Raw genomic sequence first — 17,912 nt, forward strand, 5'->3', positions numbered from 1 at the left:
GGCGGCGGCCGAACTCCGCGGCGGCCCCGAGGCGCCGGCTGCGCCCTGGCCGCTGCCTCGCCGCTGCTTTTCGGCTCCGACATGGAAGATGGATCTTCTAACAGTACGAGCTGCTTCCGAAGGCTGACCGAGTGTTTCCTGAGCCCCAGTAAGTGGCCTGGCCCGCGCCGCCGAGTGTGGGGGCGGCCCCCGGTCCCGGCTGGCGGGGAGGAAGGGGGCTACGGAGGTGGGCGGCGGTCCGGGTGTGTGGGTCAGGGGCGGTCAGCGCCCGGCCGGCTTCCCTGGAAGGGCAGGAAGCTGGTGGCACCTCGGTGGCGCGGGAGCGTCCGTTAGCACAGGAACGCCGCGCTTTCCCAGGTTCTGCGCGCGCGGAGGAAGGGTGATCGGGGGCGGTGGGAGTAGGGCGTGCAAACGGGACCTTCCGCGGTCCTGAACCCCTGGCTGGTCCAGGCCACGGGGTCCGGGCACAGATTTCTACTTGCAACTTTGTCACCACTCACCACAGATCCCTGGTTCTCTCCAGCCTTTGATCGCTAGCCTGGGGTAAACACACCCCCCACCCGACCCTGCTGGGTTCCTGCGGCTGGGGCGAGGGTAGGCCGGACCCTAGGCCGGCGCTTCCGAACGCTGAGGCAGCTGTGTCGGCGCCCCTTCCCCGCGGGGGCCGTGTTGTAGAGCTTGGAGTCTCGGGGTGGAAGTGTGTGCACCACCCCGAGAGGACGTGCCCCCTCCCGGTGCCCGCCTAATGCGGACCCTGGGGTTAGCATGTTCGAGTGCGTGAAGACAGAGGAGAGACAATGGGGTGCTAGGGTGGAAGAAAAAGGTGCGGCGGGTTCCGACTGGCGGGACTACCGTTGCCACCCTCTCTTGCCCCCGGTGGGCGCGGGGCTGAGAGCGCTCCGGGAAGGGGCGGCAGAAGGCGCGCCATGGGGGAGGGGGGCCAGACCCAGCGAAAGTCAGGCAGGGCTTCGCTAGAATAGGGAGGCGAGCGGAGACGTGGAGGAAAGAGGCGCCGGGGGCAGAGGAGGGAGTCGCCGCTGCTGTGGATGGCGGGCGAGCGCTCACGGGGCTCACCCGGGGGACCAGGGCGAGGCGGGGCCGGCAGACCGCGTCACGGTCCGGAAGGCTGCGCCTGCGGGGCACCGGACTACTCGGGCGCCAGCTCGGGCGGGCGCGGCTGCCGTGGCCCTGAGCGCTGCCGCTGCGCCGCCGTCCGCCGCGTGCGCACCCAAGCCTTTGTTTGCTCCTCACTCAATGAACCGCGTTTCCAAGGCGCTTTTCTGCCAGCGAGATCTCCTTCAGGTTGCTGTTTAGGCTTTCCACTTCCTACTGCAGTTTACTCTCGGCCCTGGCCGACTTGCTTCTCTTGTACACAAGGGGTCGAACCCCTCCTGGAGGCCAGAGGTCTTCTGGGTGTCTCCAGTGCCCCCTGCCCTTTCGCCTTTGGGGTGAAGTTGCAGGGCATGTGAGTGTGTTCCTACAGGAAGCTGTCTTACAGTGCCGCTTCCCAGGGAAGGGCCATGATGACAGAGTGGCCCGGTATCCTCTTTTACACCCCTGTCTGGGCTTCAGCTGCATGTGGATCTCTGCTTGGTATCTGCCCTTTGACTTCATTGGCCGTGAGGGTGTGGATCCTTGTGCTCCAGTTGATCTCTTGGCCCTCTGGCTCTACCAGGTACTTCTCTCCTCCCTGTGGGCATCCCTGGAATTCGTAACCCGTGGATAGTGCATTGAAGTGATGTGGATCTGGTACCAGCAAGGTGAGCTGTGGCCTTGATTACAGCCATTAGATGTGGCCAGCAGAGATATTTTTACTGACTCATAGGGACCAGAACTGGAGCCTCACCTAAGGTTCAGGCTAGGACTGGGGTTGCTTGGGGGACCCTTCCTGGCGATCTCCTAAGTTCTTCACAAAATCAGCATCTCCTCTCTTTCTTGGCAACTCCGGTGCAGGCCCGGGGTGGGGTGAGGCGGGAGATGATGGTGAGTGAGACACTTCTGGGGAGAAGGTGATGATAGAGGTGCAGGAGCGCAAACATTTTGAAACAACACATCCTAGGTAGATGAGGGAATTTTTCTGTGCTGTGCTAGTTGCTGCTGCATGTTGGGGGGGCGCTGGCATTGTGATGGGTGTTGTGGGGAAGGGGCAAGAGCACCTCAGGAGAAATGCTGCCTTTCGCTGGTTTTCGCTGTAGAAAGACAGGGCACCTGGAGAAGCATGTCTTTGAAGGGATTCATTCTACACACAGTTCCACTTGGGAGAAGCTAAAGGCTCAGAAAGTGAGACCAGCCGTGGCAAGAGTGGTCCCCACTCTGTGTCCCCACACTGCTGTGCCCAGGAGAGCCTGGGGTTTGGATAGAAACCAAAGGCTCCAGAAGCCTCATTTAGGTCTCTTCTAAAGTAATAAGTACTAAGGAACTTTTAAACAGTCTGTTCACAGATCCTCCTCACTCAAGGATGGGAAGAGATTGATCCTAAGAGGAATACACTTCTCTGCTCTGACCTCTGGGTCCACTCTGGAATGTGTCTGTTGGTTCATGCAAAGCCACCTCCATCTTAGTTGCTACAATACCTGAAATTTGGCCGACTTCTTGATATTTTTCCTAGGATTCAGCCTTTTTGAAAATAAATTCTAGATTCTATAAGAATATAAAATTTCCCAGTTGTATAAGGACATGTCTTACCTTTTTTCTGTTTTAGTTTGATTTCTTTGTCTAACAAACAGGTCATCACATGAAAGGTGCTGTGTCCAATTACAATTTATACAAATGCTTGTTACAGTTTTTGTTATCAAAACCCAAATCATGTGTTGAAGGTACAGTACCCTATTTCCATGCCTTTCGGTTCACACTGATCCACTGTCACTCATATGCTAGATACTTATCAGAAGTCACTGTCATGTGCCGAGTTCTGTCCTAGCCAGGCTCCAGAGTTTCAAGCCAAATAGAAGAACCTATCCTGAGTTTGCCAGCTACTCCAATGTGGGAATGTTAATGCCCAGTGCTACAAGTCATGAGTAGTCGCAGTGCCTGATGTACTCACGCTGTCTTTATCAGACAATTCCTGACTTTACTTCCTGTCATCTGCTAACCTCTGGACTCTTGGTTGGTCACCCAACCTCACACTTTATTCCTAGGAGTGTTGCTGATCAAAATAGGGGAGAGAAGTTGTCCCAGAGCAATCCACTGAATCCACTTTGCAGTGTGAGGTGTGGGTCTGATGTAGAGCCAAAAGATTGTGCTGCCCTAGGCCAATATGGGCAGCACGTGTCCTTGTGGAACAGCTAACACAGGCTGTCTGTGCTAGGTAGTCAGCAGCGTTACTCCACTGTGACCTGGCTGGAGGGATATAGCCAAGGGAGGTGCATGAGGCACACTTGTGGATAAAGGCTTTTGAGGATGAGTTCAGAAGACAAGCCTAAAGATTGTTAGAAGCACAAGTTCCCCCGTGTCTCTCTTTGTGATGTTTATGTTTTACCAGTAAACTGCACTAAATGATACACAGACCTCTAGAAAAAGGAAAATAGGTTGGTCAAGGAGGATACAAAGACAGTAAGGAAAATAAGATAGGCAAGATTTATGAGTGCAGAGTGAGGATGCCTTCAAGCACAATTGCCTGCATATTTCTCAATATTCAAAACAGAAAATGCATGTCTGCAGGCATTGTGGACTTTAAGTATGTTCACACCCAGCACCAGCCACTCTCACTCTGTTTCCTGAGATGTGAAAACTGCGCGGCCAACGCTGGAAAAGGCTAAGCTAAATATTATCCCTCTTAAGAGCAAATGTGTTTAACACTTCGAAGCTATACTAGACTTCACATTTCATGTATTTTTATGGGGTCCATGAAGCTGAGGATACAGAGGAAAGCAAGACCCCCACCATAGTATAAGAAGTGGATCTTGGTTGGTGGACAGCCAACTCATAGGTGCTAGGTGAAGACCTACACGGTATAAAGTGTTTGTGGGAGACCAAGATGGTAACTCTTTCCCAGTAGACCTAACTTGCTGGTATAAATGGCCTAGCAGAGGATCCACAAAGCAAGACTGTGAATTCCTGCCAGGCTGGGTATGGGCAGTGTCATCAGCTATCCATAGAGGGCTGAGCTGTCTTTTGGCTGGCTGATCAGTCCAAAAGGCAGAACTATGTAAACTGGGTGAAATTATTTAGGTTATTGATATGTAATTGTATGAAGTTCCACTTTTATTTTTAAAAAAAAAAAAAAAACACAACTACATAGAGATAGTTCCTAGGAGTTTAAATGAGAAGCGGTAGAATCATTAAAAGGTTGTCTTCTGCGTTCTCAACCTGATAATGGCCTTAAGTAATTTTTGCATTAACCCCTTTCCTGTCTCACTAGGGAAGCAATGCGTTGCAGTGGATAGTTTGCAATGGAAGCAAATATTTTGTTTCCTGTAAAGCAGGTAAAACATAGTGTGGTGTATTTCATCAGTTAATGCATTGTGGATTCTTGTTTGTGTAAAAAACAGCCCATGCAGTCTGAGGGAAGAAAAAATAATTTTCATATAAAAGGAATTTTTCCCTTAAAAGGAAAATTTAGTTGTAGTTCAGAACATTTTAATTTCCTTTTAAGATGCAAAGGGAGCTCCTGCAGTTGATCTTTTCTCCAGGTCTGTCTAAAGGAAAACTCTCAGGGACGGAAGAGCTCAGGGTGTTGCAAAGAGGACGGCAGGTGCCTGGCACTCCACTTTACCTGTGGCACCTGCCGCTTCTGGACTTGGCCTGCTCATTTGCTGGCTTACCTGTTTATTTCTTTTTTTTTTGTTTTTTTTCTCCGGTACCGGGAACCGAACCCACGACCTTGCGCTTGCCAGGCAGGCGCTTTTGCCGCTGAGCTAAATCCCCAGCCCTTACCTGTTTATTTCTCATCTCTCTGTAGAAGGCAGGGCAGTAAGAGTCCAAGCCACAAGTTGCTTTGACTCTTCTCTCTGAGCCTATGACGGTGCCTGACACACATGTAGAAGATACTTCTGTTGTTTGTGCTGGGAAGTTAAAGGTGAAAACTGACTTGAGCACAGTGAAATGTGGTGCCTGCCTTCAGAGCACCTAGAAATCTATGAGCATGTGTGGAAAGCTTGTTCTGCGTTTTAGGGGCCCAGGATTCAAAGGTATGTGAGACAAAGCCTGTTCTCCCAGGAGGCATGCAGCTCCGACAGACAGATGAGGGCACTGGTGTGCTCACCAGTGGAGGGCTGCCGAGGTGGCTCCAGGGGCAGTGAGGTCAGACAGCCTGTGTGGGCCTTCAGCAGGGAGGCCTGGCCAACGCTTGAGGCTGGAGGTGGGAGGGCTCTCTGGATGCTCAGAGGAGACTCTGCAGGCCAGGTGAAGCTTCCTCGGGAGCTACAGTTTGAAGTATGCCTGGGTGTTGGTGGTGGAGGGCTGGTGGTTAGATGGGAGAGGATTCATTGGGCTTAGCTAAGGACCCTTTATAGAGTCCTCTGCAGACTATACAGAACAGGCAAGAAAGCACCATCCTGGCATAGCTGGTGTTTTGTGTGGCTGATTTCTGGCAGAGTCATCAACCAGAGCCCAGCTCAGACATGGACGATGCACTAAATAAGGGGCTGGTGATAGTAACATGACTGTGTGATTGACTATACAAAATGGAAGATGTTGGACTCCTTAGTTTCTGGATTGGAACACAGCATTTGTGGTTGGAGGTGGGCTGGGGGTGGTTCTGTGCCCAGAGAACAAGGTATCAGAACTGAGCACCTAGAGTGTGTTCTGCACTGTCCGAGGTAGGAGGGATCTCAGTTTGTGTGGAACAATAAAGCAAACAAGCAAAAGAAAAAAAAAAAAAAGTGAAAAGAGCAAGGCAGTGAATGAAATCTGAGAGCTGACTCAGTTTGGTCTGTGCAGGTATCACTGGGCAGGAACAGTTAAAATGGGGTCTGAGTGGCACAACATAGCCAGCATGCAGATATCAGGGAGGAGGGTGTGTACTCCAGGCAGAGGTTGCCGTGGGTTGGTGGAACAGAATGAAGGTCTGGTTGTGGAGCTCAGAGCCAAGCAGAACGCTGGCATATAATGGAGCCACAGTGGCAGATGGGCTAGAGCAGGGCTTTGTAAGTCTTTTTACTCCCCATAGGAGGGGAGTAAATCTGCATTTTACACTCCATAGGAGGGGGAGCTCTTGGAAGGTTTTGAGCCTGTGTGCACTGTGTTACTCTCTCCAACATTCAGCCAGTGCTAGAAATAAGGGAGTCCGTGGAGCCCACTACAGTTGTCAAGACGGGAGATACAGGTGACTCAGACTAGGACGGTGAGGGTAGCACTGAGATGTGATGGGGACACAGAAGGCGTGCAGAGGCAGCAGGTGGACTGGACTTGTGGAGTAAGAGGGTAGAGGACTCTCTGTGCACACCTGGCTGTGGGCAGGAAAGCCTGCTCCCTGGTGGAGCTGTTTGCAGGGAGGGGGCCTGCAGGAGAAGAGCATGGGCGTCACCAGGATCAGACCCTGGGGCTGGCAGCGAGCAGTCTGGGTTTCCCATCTGCTGCACAGTGCTGGTACAGAAGATGTTAAGAAGTCAGTTGGACACACAAAATCTAGAAATCAGAAGACTGACCAGACTGGAGAACAAAGACTGTATTACAGCGGATAAAGTCACAGGATTGGTTACTCACAGCGAGGCTATATAGATGGTTCGTGTGAACTTTGATAACCCTGATCAACAAATAGGTGGAATTGGTGGTTGAACAATTCATTCCTTGGTGCAATGTAAGTGCTTCACTAAAGCTTGAGGAATGAAAAGACAGCCCTCCAGAATGCTGTGGTATGAATGGGATTACAAATAGAGATTGGTGGCTGTTTAACACCAAGGCAGTAGCTGAAGCCACAGCGGAGAATGGAAATTGGAAATGAACAGTGGAAGTGAGAGAGCAGGAGCAGATGTTACAGAGGAAGGCAGCGGAGCTGTGGGATGCCCTGAACCAGATCAGAGCCGTCCAAGCAGGAGGAGGTGACATGGAACAGAACTTGCCATGGATCTCAAAAGAGGAACCTGAAGATGGAAGAAGCCAGATGTCCCAGAGGTCAAGTGAGTTTCAGCAGCCTGTGTCGTTAGGGGCCATGGTCCAGAGATTCAGTGGAGTGGCAGCTGTGCAGTTGGCGAGGGGCTGGGGATGATTAATGGTAGGTGAACCTATCCTGGGCAGTGATGGGAGAGAACCCCATATCTGCTGGTGGATAATTCCAGTTTCTTTCCCATGGAAGCCAGCCTTGAGAATGGTTATTTGCTGAAGAAAAGGAGTTGGAACAAGTGGCCAGGATTCAGGAAATGTGAAGTAGGATGACGGTGTGACGGTGGGGCTCTTGCAGAAAGTGGCTGGGAGGCGAGCACCTGGCAGATCAAGGACAGAGTCTTCCCTCTGGAGGTCACCTGCATTTTCTGTTGAGGAGAGTGTAGGTGCCTGGAGCACAGTGTGGGTAGATAATGTGATGCACAAGTATTCATTGACCTCCTACTGTGGACCAGTGTTCACTGCCTCAGTCATGGCGATAAGTGTGTCAGGACAGACCTGCTTCTTGCTTTCGTAGTTGCCATCTGATGTGTCCAGACAAGACATAAGGCAACGAAGACAAACTTCAGTGCATGGCTGTTGCAAGAGGGATCGCGTGTGGGACGGAGCCCGCCTTAGAGGAGTTCCGTAGCCCGGAGGGCTCTTCCGAACCCCTCAGTGTGTTCCTGTAGAGCTTGTGTGTTTGCTCTCTGCCCCCAGCGCTCTCTGTGCACATGCTGTGTGTGCTTGGTGAGCTTCTGTCCTTGTCGCTCTGTCTTCTCTGATGGGGCCCTCTCTCTGGTCAGCTGCCCACTCTGGACTCTTGCCTTCCCCAGGATTTGTCATTTTCCTCTCATCTGCACTTCCGCATGACCTGGTGCTTGAGATTGTTTGCTTTTGTGTTCACGTTGCAGAGGCCAGTGTGTTCCTTGTGGGGCATGTTTTATTCATTTCCTTCACCTCACTGCCTAGATACTGCCAAGCACATGGTGTCTAATGAGTGCAGTAAGTACGTGAAGGGGTCTAAGTGGGAGAGGGTGAGTGACATGGTCTTTAGAAATCTTAATTTTCCTAAAAGGAAAGAGATAATGAAATAAAGTGGCTGTAGAATTTTGCTGGTATAATTTGAAGCTTCATTTGATCCATTGTTTTTTTCCATGTAATTCGAATATACTCCTTGGCACCCGTGCCCAGCCTCCTGCGTCACAGTGCGCACAATAATTCACACTCAGTGAGGTCAGTGGGAGCTGCAGCCCAAGTCCAGGGGAAGAAGAGTGATGCCTGGTAGACATTTGTGAAATCTCAGCTTTCTTTCCTGAGGCTGTGATAAAAAGCTTTTAACTTGGACAAAAACATTTTCTGCATAGCAAAGACAAAGTGTTGCATAGACAGTGCTGAAACAATGCCACATGTTTGGCTATGATGAATTATTTATAAAAATACAAGCGTACTTAGACTTTTTAAAGTTGGCAAGTACTGTGTAAGGAGCAATTTGATGAAAAGATAAAGGGGAGAAGAAAAGGTGATTTGCAGGCCAGGAGGGTGGAGGTCAGTGATGTGAAATCCAAGCTGGGCTATTTGTGTATAATGTATTCTATGTGCTTCTTCTGTACTTTAGTTTCAGCAACTTCTAAAAGTCTAACGTGATTTCTGAAAGAACTGGACTGCTGTTTTCCCTGGATTTGGTAATTGTGGATGTTTCAGTTGCAGTCAGGGTTACACACATTTTGGGTTTTCCTTTTGTTCCAGGATCAGAAGTTCACTTACAAAAACATTCATGTGTAGTTAGTCTAAGGGGTCACCATGTCTTTTAGAATAATACTCTTTGTGTTTCGTGATTAAATATATTGTCTCCTTTTTAAGGGAGTTGTGAGATCTCAATAATTAGGACACCATGATGCTGGCTTCTAGGTGAGAAGGCAAGCCAACCCAGCAGAATGAAAACGTTTAAAGACCTAGACGCTTGAAGGAATCTAGTATATTGTGAATGTCATTGCATATGTAGAAGAAAAGGTAGTTGAATAGATGTTTTGGGGAAAAGTACATATTCATCCAAAGAAAATGAAATCATTCCATATGGATCATGTTTTAAATATAAAAAAGGCAACCATACAACAACAACAACAACAACAAACAAGGGAATTGCTTTCTAACCCTGGGGTGGAGAGAACTATTTAAAGTGTAACTCAAAATCCAGAATTAACGAAAGAAAGGGTTAACATTAAGAAAACAAAGCAAAACTCCTTTCTACAGCCCCCAAATGCCATGAAGGAAGTCCTCAGTGTTTCTGTAGAGTTCTCTGCAAACCCCCTGCCCTTCTGCATCTCTCACCTCCTGCTGTGTTCTAAGAATCCGCAGCACCAAACCCATTAGTACTTATTGAACTTGGGCACTAAAGATAACGTTTCGGGCTCCAGGAACAGGATAGGGCTAGCCTCAACACATGAATAGTTCCTAGAAATGCTTCTCAAAATTATCCCCCCGAAAGCTAAAAACCCAGTGTTATGAATAGACAGTTCATGGAGAAAGAGAAGTAAACAGGTCTTTTAGAAAACAAATGATGATCCATTTCATTCCTAATAAGTGCAATTTAAAATGACACTCGGTACCATTTTACCTAACAGTTTTGCAATAATTAATGAGCTTTATAACACAACTAGCAATTTTATGAGGAAGTAGGTACTCTCATACATTCCTGGTGGGAGTGTCAGTTGATACAGTCTTTGAAGGAGACAATTTGGCAGTATTGATTAATATTAAAAATACATGTGCCCATTGAACCAGTAATTCTACGTTGGGAATTTATCATCCAGGTACAGTCACACATGGGCAAAATGACTTAACAAGAAATCACATGTAGTACAGTCTTGTTTGAAACAGAACATTGGAAACCACATAAAGGTCTGCTAGCAGGGGCTTGGTTTCATAACACTTGCGGCAGTAAAAATGAATGCACCAAAAATCCTTGATATACTGTTAAGGGAAAGAAGCAGGCAGTAAAATTTGTATAAACACTTGTGCTCGCACATTATATATTTGCACACACATTTTCTGTTAGAAAGGGCAATAAAAATATATCCTTGTGTCTGTTTGTAATTGTTCAAAGAAAGTGCAAAGAAGCACAAGAAAATACAAATGACATTGGGCAGTGTGAAGAGCCAGAAGGAGGGGTGTGAATAAGAGTTAGGGGAGACTTTCAAAGTACCCTGTCCCATGCTTTTAATATATGACTGATATGAGTTACTGCCTATTCAGAAACTACATTTAAGGGTAAGTGAGAATTCGTTGAAATACCATTTAATTGGCCGTGAGTTGTCTATTTTGTTGTTGATACAATCTTTTTATTGTATTTTTTTGTTGTCTTCTTGCTGAAGTCCTGGTTGCATTTGTCAGCTCCTAAAGTTTGTTCAGTTGGGTTTTGCCTTCCTCTAGCTTCCCACTTATGTCTCCCACACAAGATCCGCAAATGTCAAGCCATGAATATTAAAAATATTACATGCATCAGTGCCCTTCACAGCTCTTTTATCAACTTCTTTCCTACCTCATGCACATTTGAAAATGGAAAAAAAAAATCACTTCTATTTTAATGTAATTTCTGACTCTGGTAGAGTCAGTTCTTCACATCTAAGACATGAACTATTGTTTAAACTGTTGGAGAGCTGCCCAGCCATCTTCATCTGGTAGAAATCACTACATTTGGGAAGGAAACCGAAATCCTTCATTGTGAGGTTGTGAGCCTTACGTTCTAGTACTTCTCAAATGAGTGAAAGTGCAGCCTCAGGCAGTATTGCCACTTAGATACACTAAATGTGTGTCCTAATCGCTTATTATAAACGGTCCTAATGCAGCAGTGACTTGATTACTAATTGAGGGCAGGGACAGTGGGAACTTACATACTCACTGCCCCTCAGCAGGCATTGCAGAGCTGGGGCGGGAGATATTCTTCTGCGGGGAGGTGCTGGCGTCCAAACGGATGTCCCGACAGCCCTCTGTCCAAGGCTGGATGAATGCCTGCCCCCTGACACCACCTGCATTACTCAGATCCTCATATTTGGTCTCAGTTCTGATTCTGTGTTGGTTGTGTCTAATGCAGTTTCGATGAGTATCCTTTTTCTCCCCCAGGTGCTTTCCCTTGACTTGGGTACCAGCCCTTCTTACTTTCTTGTGTGCTGCATGCCATGTTGACATCCTTCTTTGTCTTATCACTTAATATTATTTCCTTCTAGTCCACCCATTGGTTATATTTTAGGCACTGCTTCCTTCCTAGTTACTGGATTTTGTGAGAACGCTTCCGAACCTTATTATCAGCCTGCTACAACCTGTGAAGGATTTTTTGAAGACATCGTGTTGGTTTTTTTGAGGGCTCCATGTAGCAGTCCGTCTTGAGCACCCCGGCTCTTAGGGAGGCAGAAACTCAGCAGCTTGTGCGCTGTGGGGCCTCTTTCTCTAGGGCTTTCTGCTTTCAGCTGACTGTGTTTGTGAAGCCTTGATTCTTTCTGCCCGCTCTTTTCTTGGCGTGCAGTATGGGTAGGCGGTGGGGAGAAGGAGGCGTCATGGTCCTTTCGCCCATTGGAGCACTGTGAATCCTTCAGAGGCTTGGCAGGCCACTGAGAATGTCTTTATATTGGAGATTATTCTTTATGAATAACATGAGTGCCCTAGTTTAATTCATTTCTTGTGAGACCTGACTCTAAGGGTTTTGAAAACTTCTGTGTTTTATAGCTGTTCTGTTCGTTTTTGTCAGATGAGCCACCATTCGGAAACCTGTCAGTTTTTTAAACTGATTTTTGAATTCTCTTTTTGTTTTGTGTTGGTGCATTTTAAAATGTGTCTTTGCCAAGTCTTTGAGGTTTAGAGTTGTTCTTGATTCTTGCATCTGGGTTACAACTGGTGGGAAATGCCATCAGTAGCTCACAGAGTAAGGCCATCAGTCCCAATTCATTTGAGGCTGAGTTCATTTCACCCTGAGTGCGTGTATGAATCACATAGTAGTCAGCTTTGGAGAGGGGAGTGCCTACAGAAAGAGGCAAAGTTGGCTTTCATTTATTTCCTTCCAGTTGATGCACTGTTGGTCCTTGTCAGCGTTAACCTTGGGCTTTGGGATTGGCAGTGTCTCAGTACGAAAAGTGGGTGGTGTGTTGAGAAGTTACCAGGGTGTGTTTGTTGTGTGAGTGTTGAGGGGCCAGTGCTGCCGAAGGACTCATGAGAGCAGGGTGTGGAGCCAGACGGCCTGCACGGGAGTGCTGGCTTTGTCTCAGCCAGCCTGCTGTGAACAGCGGCAGTGTTCGCGACAGTGCCCTGAGCAGAGGAAGTGGAAAGACATGCCAGCCCGTGTCACTTCCGTGGATTCTGAGCCACATGGGAGTCTCCTGTGAGCTGGCGGCATGGTGGGCAGAGGAAGACAGGCTGCTGGAGCATCCACTTGGCCGGGAGAGGTGTTTCTTTGTAGTTACAGGAAGAAAGGCTTCTGGACGCACTGAGAGCAGGAAAGGCTGGAGTTGTCCAGCCGTTCCACTTTCTTGGCAAGAAATTAAAGGAAAATGTGTTGAAAATAAAAGGGAAGAATTCTTAGAAGAGAGAGAAAAAAGTGTCATTAGAACTCTTCCATTTCAGGGAAACTATTTGGAAAGGTTTTCATAGTATTTTCCCTACTTATGGGCCCCCACACCTCCAAACAGTGTGATCTCTGCCCTCCCTGGTCTCTGGACATTGGCTGGCCCTGACTCAAGGGGAATGTCCTTGTGGTGGTGGCGGCAGTGGCGGTGAGAGCTCCATCTGCGCCTTGAGTGAGAGCAGGTGGCCTGTGGCTCTGGAAGTCCAGGGCATCCGGAGAGTGTGCCTAACGAGGTACTTATTACTTCCCCCACGTGTGTCCCTCTAGACCAGTGATGGCAAAGCTTTTCGAGCTTTAAATAATAGCAAACAGCTGGCACACTTGCCATAGGTTCACCACTCTGCCCTAGACCCTTATCACATGCACACCATCATGTACATTTGGTCTGTTGTAAGTTTCCCCTTGTAACTGATTATTTAATTTAGAATTTTTTTTTTAAAATTTTTGGTGTATGTTCTTAATCAACTACGTGAGCAGTCTTTGTCCTTAACTTGTACATTAGAGTTTTCTCTTGTAATTGAATTCACCCCTACTTGTAGAAAAATAAGGATGTGCCTACAAGCAGTTATCTTCTTCAGGGTAAATTTTGACAAAGCTACATTTTAAGTACCTCTAAAAACATTCTATGTCTAGTTTACATGACCTGATGCAGAGCTATCAATCTTTTTATTTGTTACAGTATTTTGAAACTTTAAATCTCAGCTCTGCTTCATTTCTTCGAGCTCCTGTTTCCGGGTCTGTAAAATGGGTGTTCACTAATGGGTGTTACTTTCCCTTCACTGCTGTTTCTTCCTACGAAGAAAACTGCAGACTTGCTTTAAATCATAGTACTTAAAAATGTTTCTTTTGTAACATTTACTAATTTAGTAATATTTAACAATTTAATGCTTGTAATATTTAAATATTAAGTATGACAGGCTCAGCTATGTCTTTTAATATAAAATGTAGAGCAGTTTTCAGAGATTCTTAAACTGTGGTTTCTGTTTTTTAAAAGAAATTATGACTTCATGAAATGGTCTATAAGTGAAGGTGCTTGTGTTCCGGGTGGGGACAGGCTGCCGTGAGGCCTTTGCCCCTGTGTCCCTGAGCCTGTGTGGAACTGTCCCCTGCTCCGTGCCAGTCTGGCCCATTTTCCTGAGAAGACTGGAGCGAGGTCCTATTTTGGGATGTGACCTGCTGCGGAGCTAGTGGGGTGATCCCGCCTCTTTATACTTGTTTCCTGCCTTACGTAAGGATGCTGTTCTCCTGGGGGAGAAGATGTGATGCTGTCTGCACAGTGTTTAGCAGTTGTTTTGATGACATGAACAACTGGCTGAAGTAAGTATGCTTTTAAGGAGACCTCAGTCATCCGCCACTGCAGGTTTTGCTAGACTTAAGTGTGGCTGGGTTTCTGTCAGGTCAAACCTCTGGCTCCGGTGATTCTATGAAGTACTCAGTTTTCATCGAACAAAGATTTCTATGAACTACAGTTTCCTAGTTTGGATTTCTTGAAGTCAGAGAGAGGGTGAGGTCATTTGACTGTGGAGGTGATTCCAGCAGACAGCAGGGAGGGAGCGGGTGAAGCAGGAATCACAGGCATGTGGGAAGGCCAGCAGGAAGTGAATTACTGAGATGGCCTAAATGGTGCAGGAGCCTGGGTCCATGGGGAGCTGGTCCCAGGGGCAGGAGCAGCGGTGCCCTGGCTCTGCACTCGCAAGTGCTGCTTGCCGGAGTGTGCACTCATGGCCTGGCCAGGGATGCCGGACTGAGAGCAGGGAGGTTGGATGTGCCCCTGAAGCAGGATGCTGGCCTTTCCGGGTAAGTTTGACTCAGTCAGGACTGGCTGCCAGCGCTGCCACGGACACCAGCAGTGGGCTGAGAGCACTGGGCACCGTGCACCAAAGCGTCTGCTGCTAACGGAGCCCGCAGAGTGGACGCCCTTTGTTTTCTTCATCTCACTTTTATAATGTGATGGGATGACTGTACAGAGCACTCACTGATCTGTACATTTTTCTTGAGGCCTGTATAAATCCAGACACTTCTGCTGGCTTTGTATCTAATGTGTTTTGAGGTAAAATTATAATTAGCTAGAGACAGAGCATTTCACTATCAATGACAGGTTAATTTATATTCTCATGTACTACTTGGTAAGGCAGAAATATGAACATACATATTTTAAAAGAGGTTTTAGTAAAAGTGTTTGGAAAAAGAAAGTTTTATGATTAACCTCAATTAAGTTTTCTGATTAACCCTGAGCTCGAACATTCTGTGCAGAGAACACTCATATTATCAAGAATTTTCACTATTTTGGGGCCTGTAGACTCCAGCTTTTTTTAGTATCTCTCCGAGAGAATGTACGAAAACTGTACAGGGAGTGCTGCAGTTTACTTGTGAGTTTGGCAGAGAGGGTGTTTAGCTCAATAAAACATTACCTCTACTCTTGCACTTATTTGGGTCAGAAAATTGTATAAAGTAAATGATTAAATCATTAAAATGGTGACCACACACCATTAATGATCAAGACTACTTTAAATACTAAAAATAGTATAGTCTATGAAGACAGCTGTGTAAAATCACTGTCTCTGAGTGGGGCAGACCTTTTCAGTGGCAGGCAACATAGCGCGCCTTTCAGACTCACAGAGGCCTCTGGTCTCCGGCCCCGCTCCGGTCTGCCATTGTAGCATTAAAGCACAGACGGCATGGACATAGGAGTTTTTTGGTGTTGTTTCCCAACCAAATTATATTACGAAAACAGTGGTGACTTCTCGTGTGTGGACCTCTTCCAGTATTAGAATAATAAATTATTTTTGATGAACACAGATTTTTCCCTCCACTTTCTCCCTGGAGCTGCATTCCAGGGGAAAGAAGTCCCATCCCTGTATGGTATTCATAGTCTAGGGTGTGACTCAGCCAACCAGCATGTTTTCCTGGCCCTTTGCTCTGGTGCTGCCTATGTGAGACACAGCCCTCTGCTCTCAAATAAACTTTTAGATTTTTACCTAGAATTTGTATAAGTGATTTTCTTGTTTCTTAATATCCTATAGTCCTAAATTGCTCTGCAAAGCCAGAAATCAAAAATTATGGAAGAAATATGAACGCATCCCTAAGAACTATATAAGAGGTGTGATTGATCCAAATGATGAATGTTGAAATTAAACATTTATTGCAGTCAAAAACATACTGACATTAATTTACCTCCAAATGTCCACTTCGTTTCTAACATACTTATCTCAGCATCCTTACCACTTTCCGCAGCAGTTCTGGAATCCTCTTCCTGAGTGTCATATGAAGTGTGATTAAAAAAAAGGAAGGTGAGTGCTGCTGCCAGTCGCCATCCAACTGAAAGGCAGCCTTCCACAAATATTACAGTGTATCCTCATCCCCCTTACTCACCGGTTCAGGCACCTCTGACTTCTGACTTCCCCGCACTCAGAATAACCATGAAAGCTAGGTGTTTTGAATTGATTGGGTCCACAGAGGCGGCCATGATAGCACAACTAAGAACACCCACGAAAGAATTGCTTTAGGACGTGGCCAGAATGATGGGCTATGTGTAATGTGCGAGAAAGTATTTTGAGGGGGATTATTTCTTCTTCCTCTTTTTTCTTTTTTTGTCTTTTTGAGACCGAGTCTTGCTGTACAGTTCAGGTTGGCCTTGAGCTCACTTTGTAGCCCAGGCCGGTCTTGAACTTGCAAAAATCCTCCTGCCTCAGTCTCCCAAGTGCTGGGATTACAGGTGTGTCCTACCATGCCCAGCCTTGGGGATCAATTTCAGTTAGTCTTTTTCTGTAATAATTTTTTAAAAAAATTTACACATTCACGGTATTTTTTTACTGACACCAAGTGTGAGGCGTGTGGATTTCTTTTGGCAAAGCACTTTGCTGTAAATATTTTATGTATGGAGGAACTGATTGGGAGAGAGGTCGTCACTGTTTCCTTTCTTGTGAAAAACCGCGTTAGTACACATAGAAGTTGCTTATGTAGTACTCAGAATGATCAGTCGAAAAATCCCCGCGGTATATACATCCATGCTGTTTTTTTTTTTTTAATTTATTGCTTATCGTCCTAGTGAAGATTTGGGTAGTGCAGCATTACTTATTTAAATATATTGGGAAAATTTCAGCAGACAAGTGCAATGAATGTACAGTGTGTATGCTGTATCATAGGGCATTGTTGTAATTATAGATATTACTGTATAGTGATGAATGTGCAGTAATGAGTGGAAGGTGCAATGAGTGCATCACAGGAGAGAAGGCTGCAGGGAAACGCTGGTGCCCCTCTCCATGCCTGATGTCCAGGAATAAAGTCGCATGGAAGATTCAGTCAGGACAGCTGAAGGAAGTCTCCAGGTCCTGTGGATCTTTGGAAGTGGAAATCCTTTCACAGCTCTCTTCAAACTGGTGTCGAGAGGGCACATGGGCAAATCAGTTTTTGTGTCTCTAACCTTCATAGAAACTGTTTAAAAACCAAACTTGCTTGAGGACGTCTGCCTGCAACAGGTCTGCTAGTTCTGCTTTCTTCTTACAATTTTATTTTTAATTGACAGAGAAGAATTGTATGTATTTATGGTGTCTGTGATGTTTTGGTATATGCATACATTGGGGGATGATTTAATCCAGCTAAGTAACATGCATCACCTCACCATATGCATCTCCTCAGTTTTTTGTAGTGAGAATATTGAACACTAGCAATTTTGAAATGTAATTTTTTTTGTTAATTATGGCTACTATGCTGTACAGTAGATCTCTAAAGTGTGTTCTTCCTGCCTAATGGAAGCTTTGTAACCAGTGATCAGTATTTTCCCTGTCCTCATCCTCCCAATCTGTAGCCCCTTTCTACTCTGCTTGTATGATTTTGATTTTTTAAGATTTCATATGTAATTGAGGTCAGGTGATATTTATCTTTCTGTGCCTGGCTTATTTTTCTTATCTACTTTCCTTTTCACAATTGACCTTGCCCCATTTCCAAAAGAAGAAAAGCATACCTTTTTTTTTTCTATCCAGAATTGTACTATATCTTTTATTGCACCAGAGTATAAAAATCTCTGGGGTCTTGCACAATGGTACAATCTGAGAAGAATCTGATCCTGAAGAGGGGATGGGGAGAGTAAAACAAGGAGAACTTCAGTGATTTCATGGGCTTTATTTCACCGGGTCAGCAAATTCATGGTAAGGCTTCTGTTTACCCACCCACCCATCTGTGTATCCGCCCATCCATCCACTTACCCACTAACTTTTTTTTTTTTTTTTTTTTGGTTTTTCTCCGGTAGGTCCGATAGTCTGCCTACATTGCTCATAGA

At 46.4% G+C, this 17,912-nt stretch overlaps 1 protein-coding gene across 1 annotated transcript in view; it reads left to right on the forward strand.

Moving 5' to 3' along the window:
• Pde10a (phosphodiesterase 10A) overlaps positions 1 to 17,912 on the forward strand; it is a gene marked incomplete at its 5' end in the record, with an annotated part of 256,119 nt that continues 238,207 nt past the window's right edge. The window contains 1 exon segment of the mRNA XM_005390671.2: positions 1 to 148. Within this exon segment, the coding sequence (XP_005390728.1) occupies positions 82 to 148 (67 nt within the window).

Source organism: Chinchilla lanigera, unplaced genomic scaffold (assembly GCF_000276665.1).
Source record: "Chinchilla lanigera isolate Chin_1 unplaced genomic scaffold, ChiLan1.0 scaffold00038, whole genome shotgun sequence".
NCBI classification, from domain to species: domain Eukaryota; kingdom Metazoa; phylum Chordata; class Mammalia; order Rodentia; family Chinchillidae; genus Chinchilla; species Chinchilla lanigera.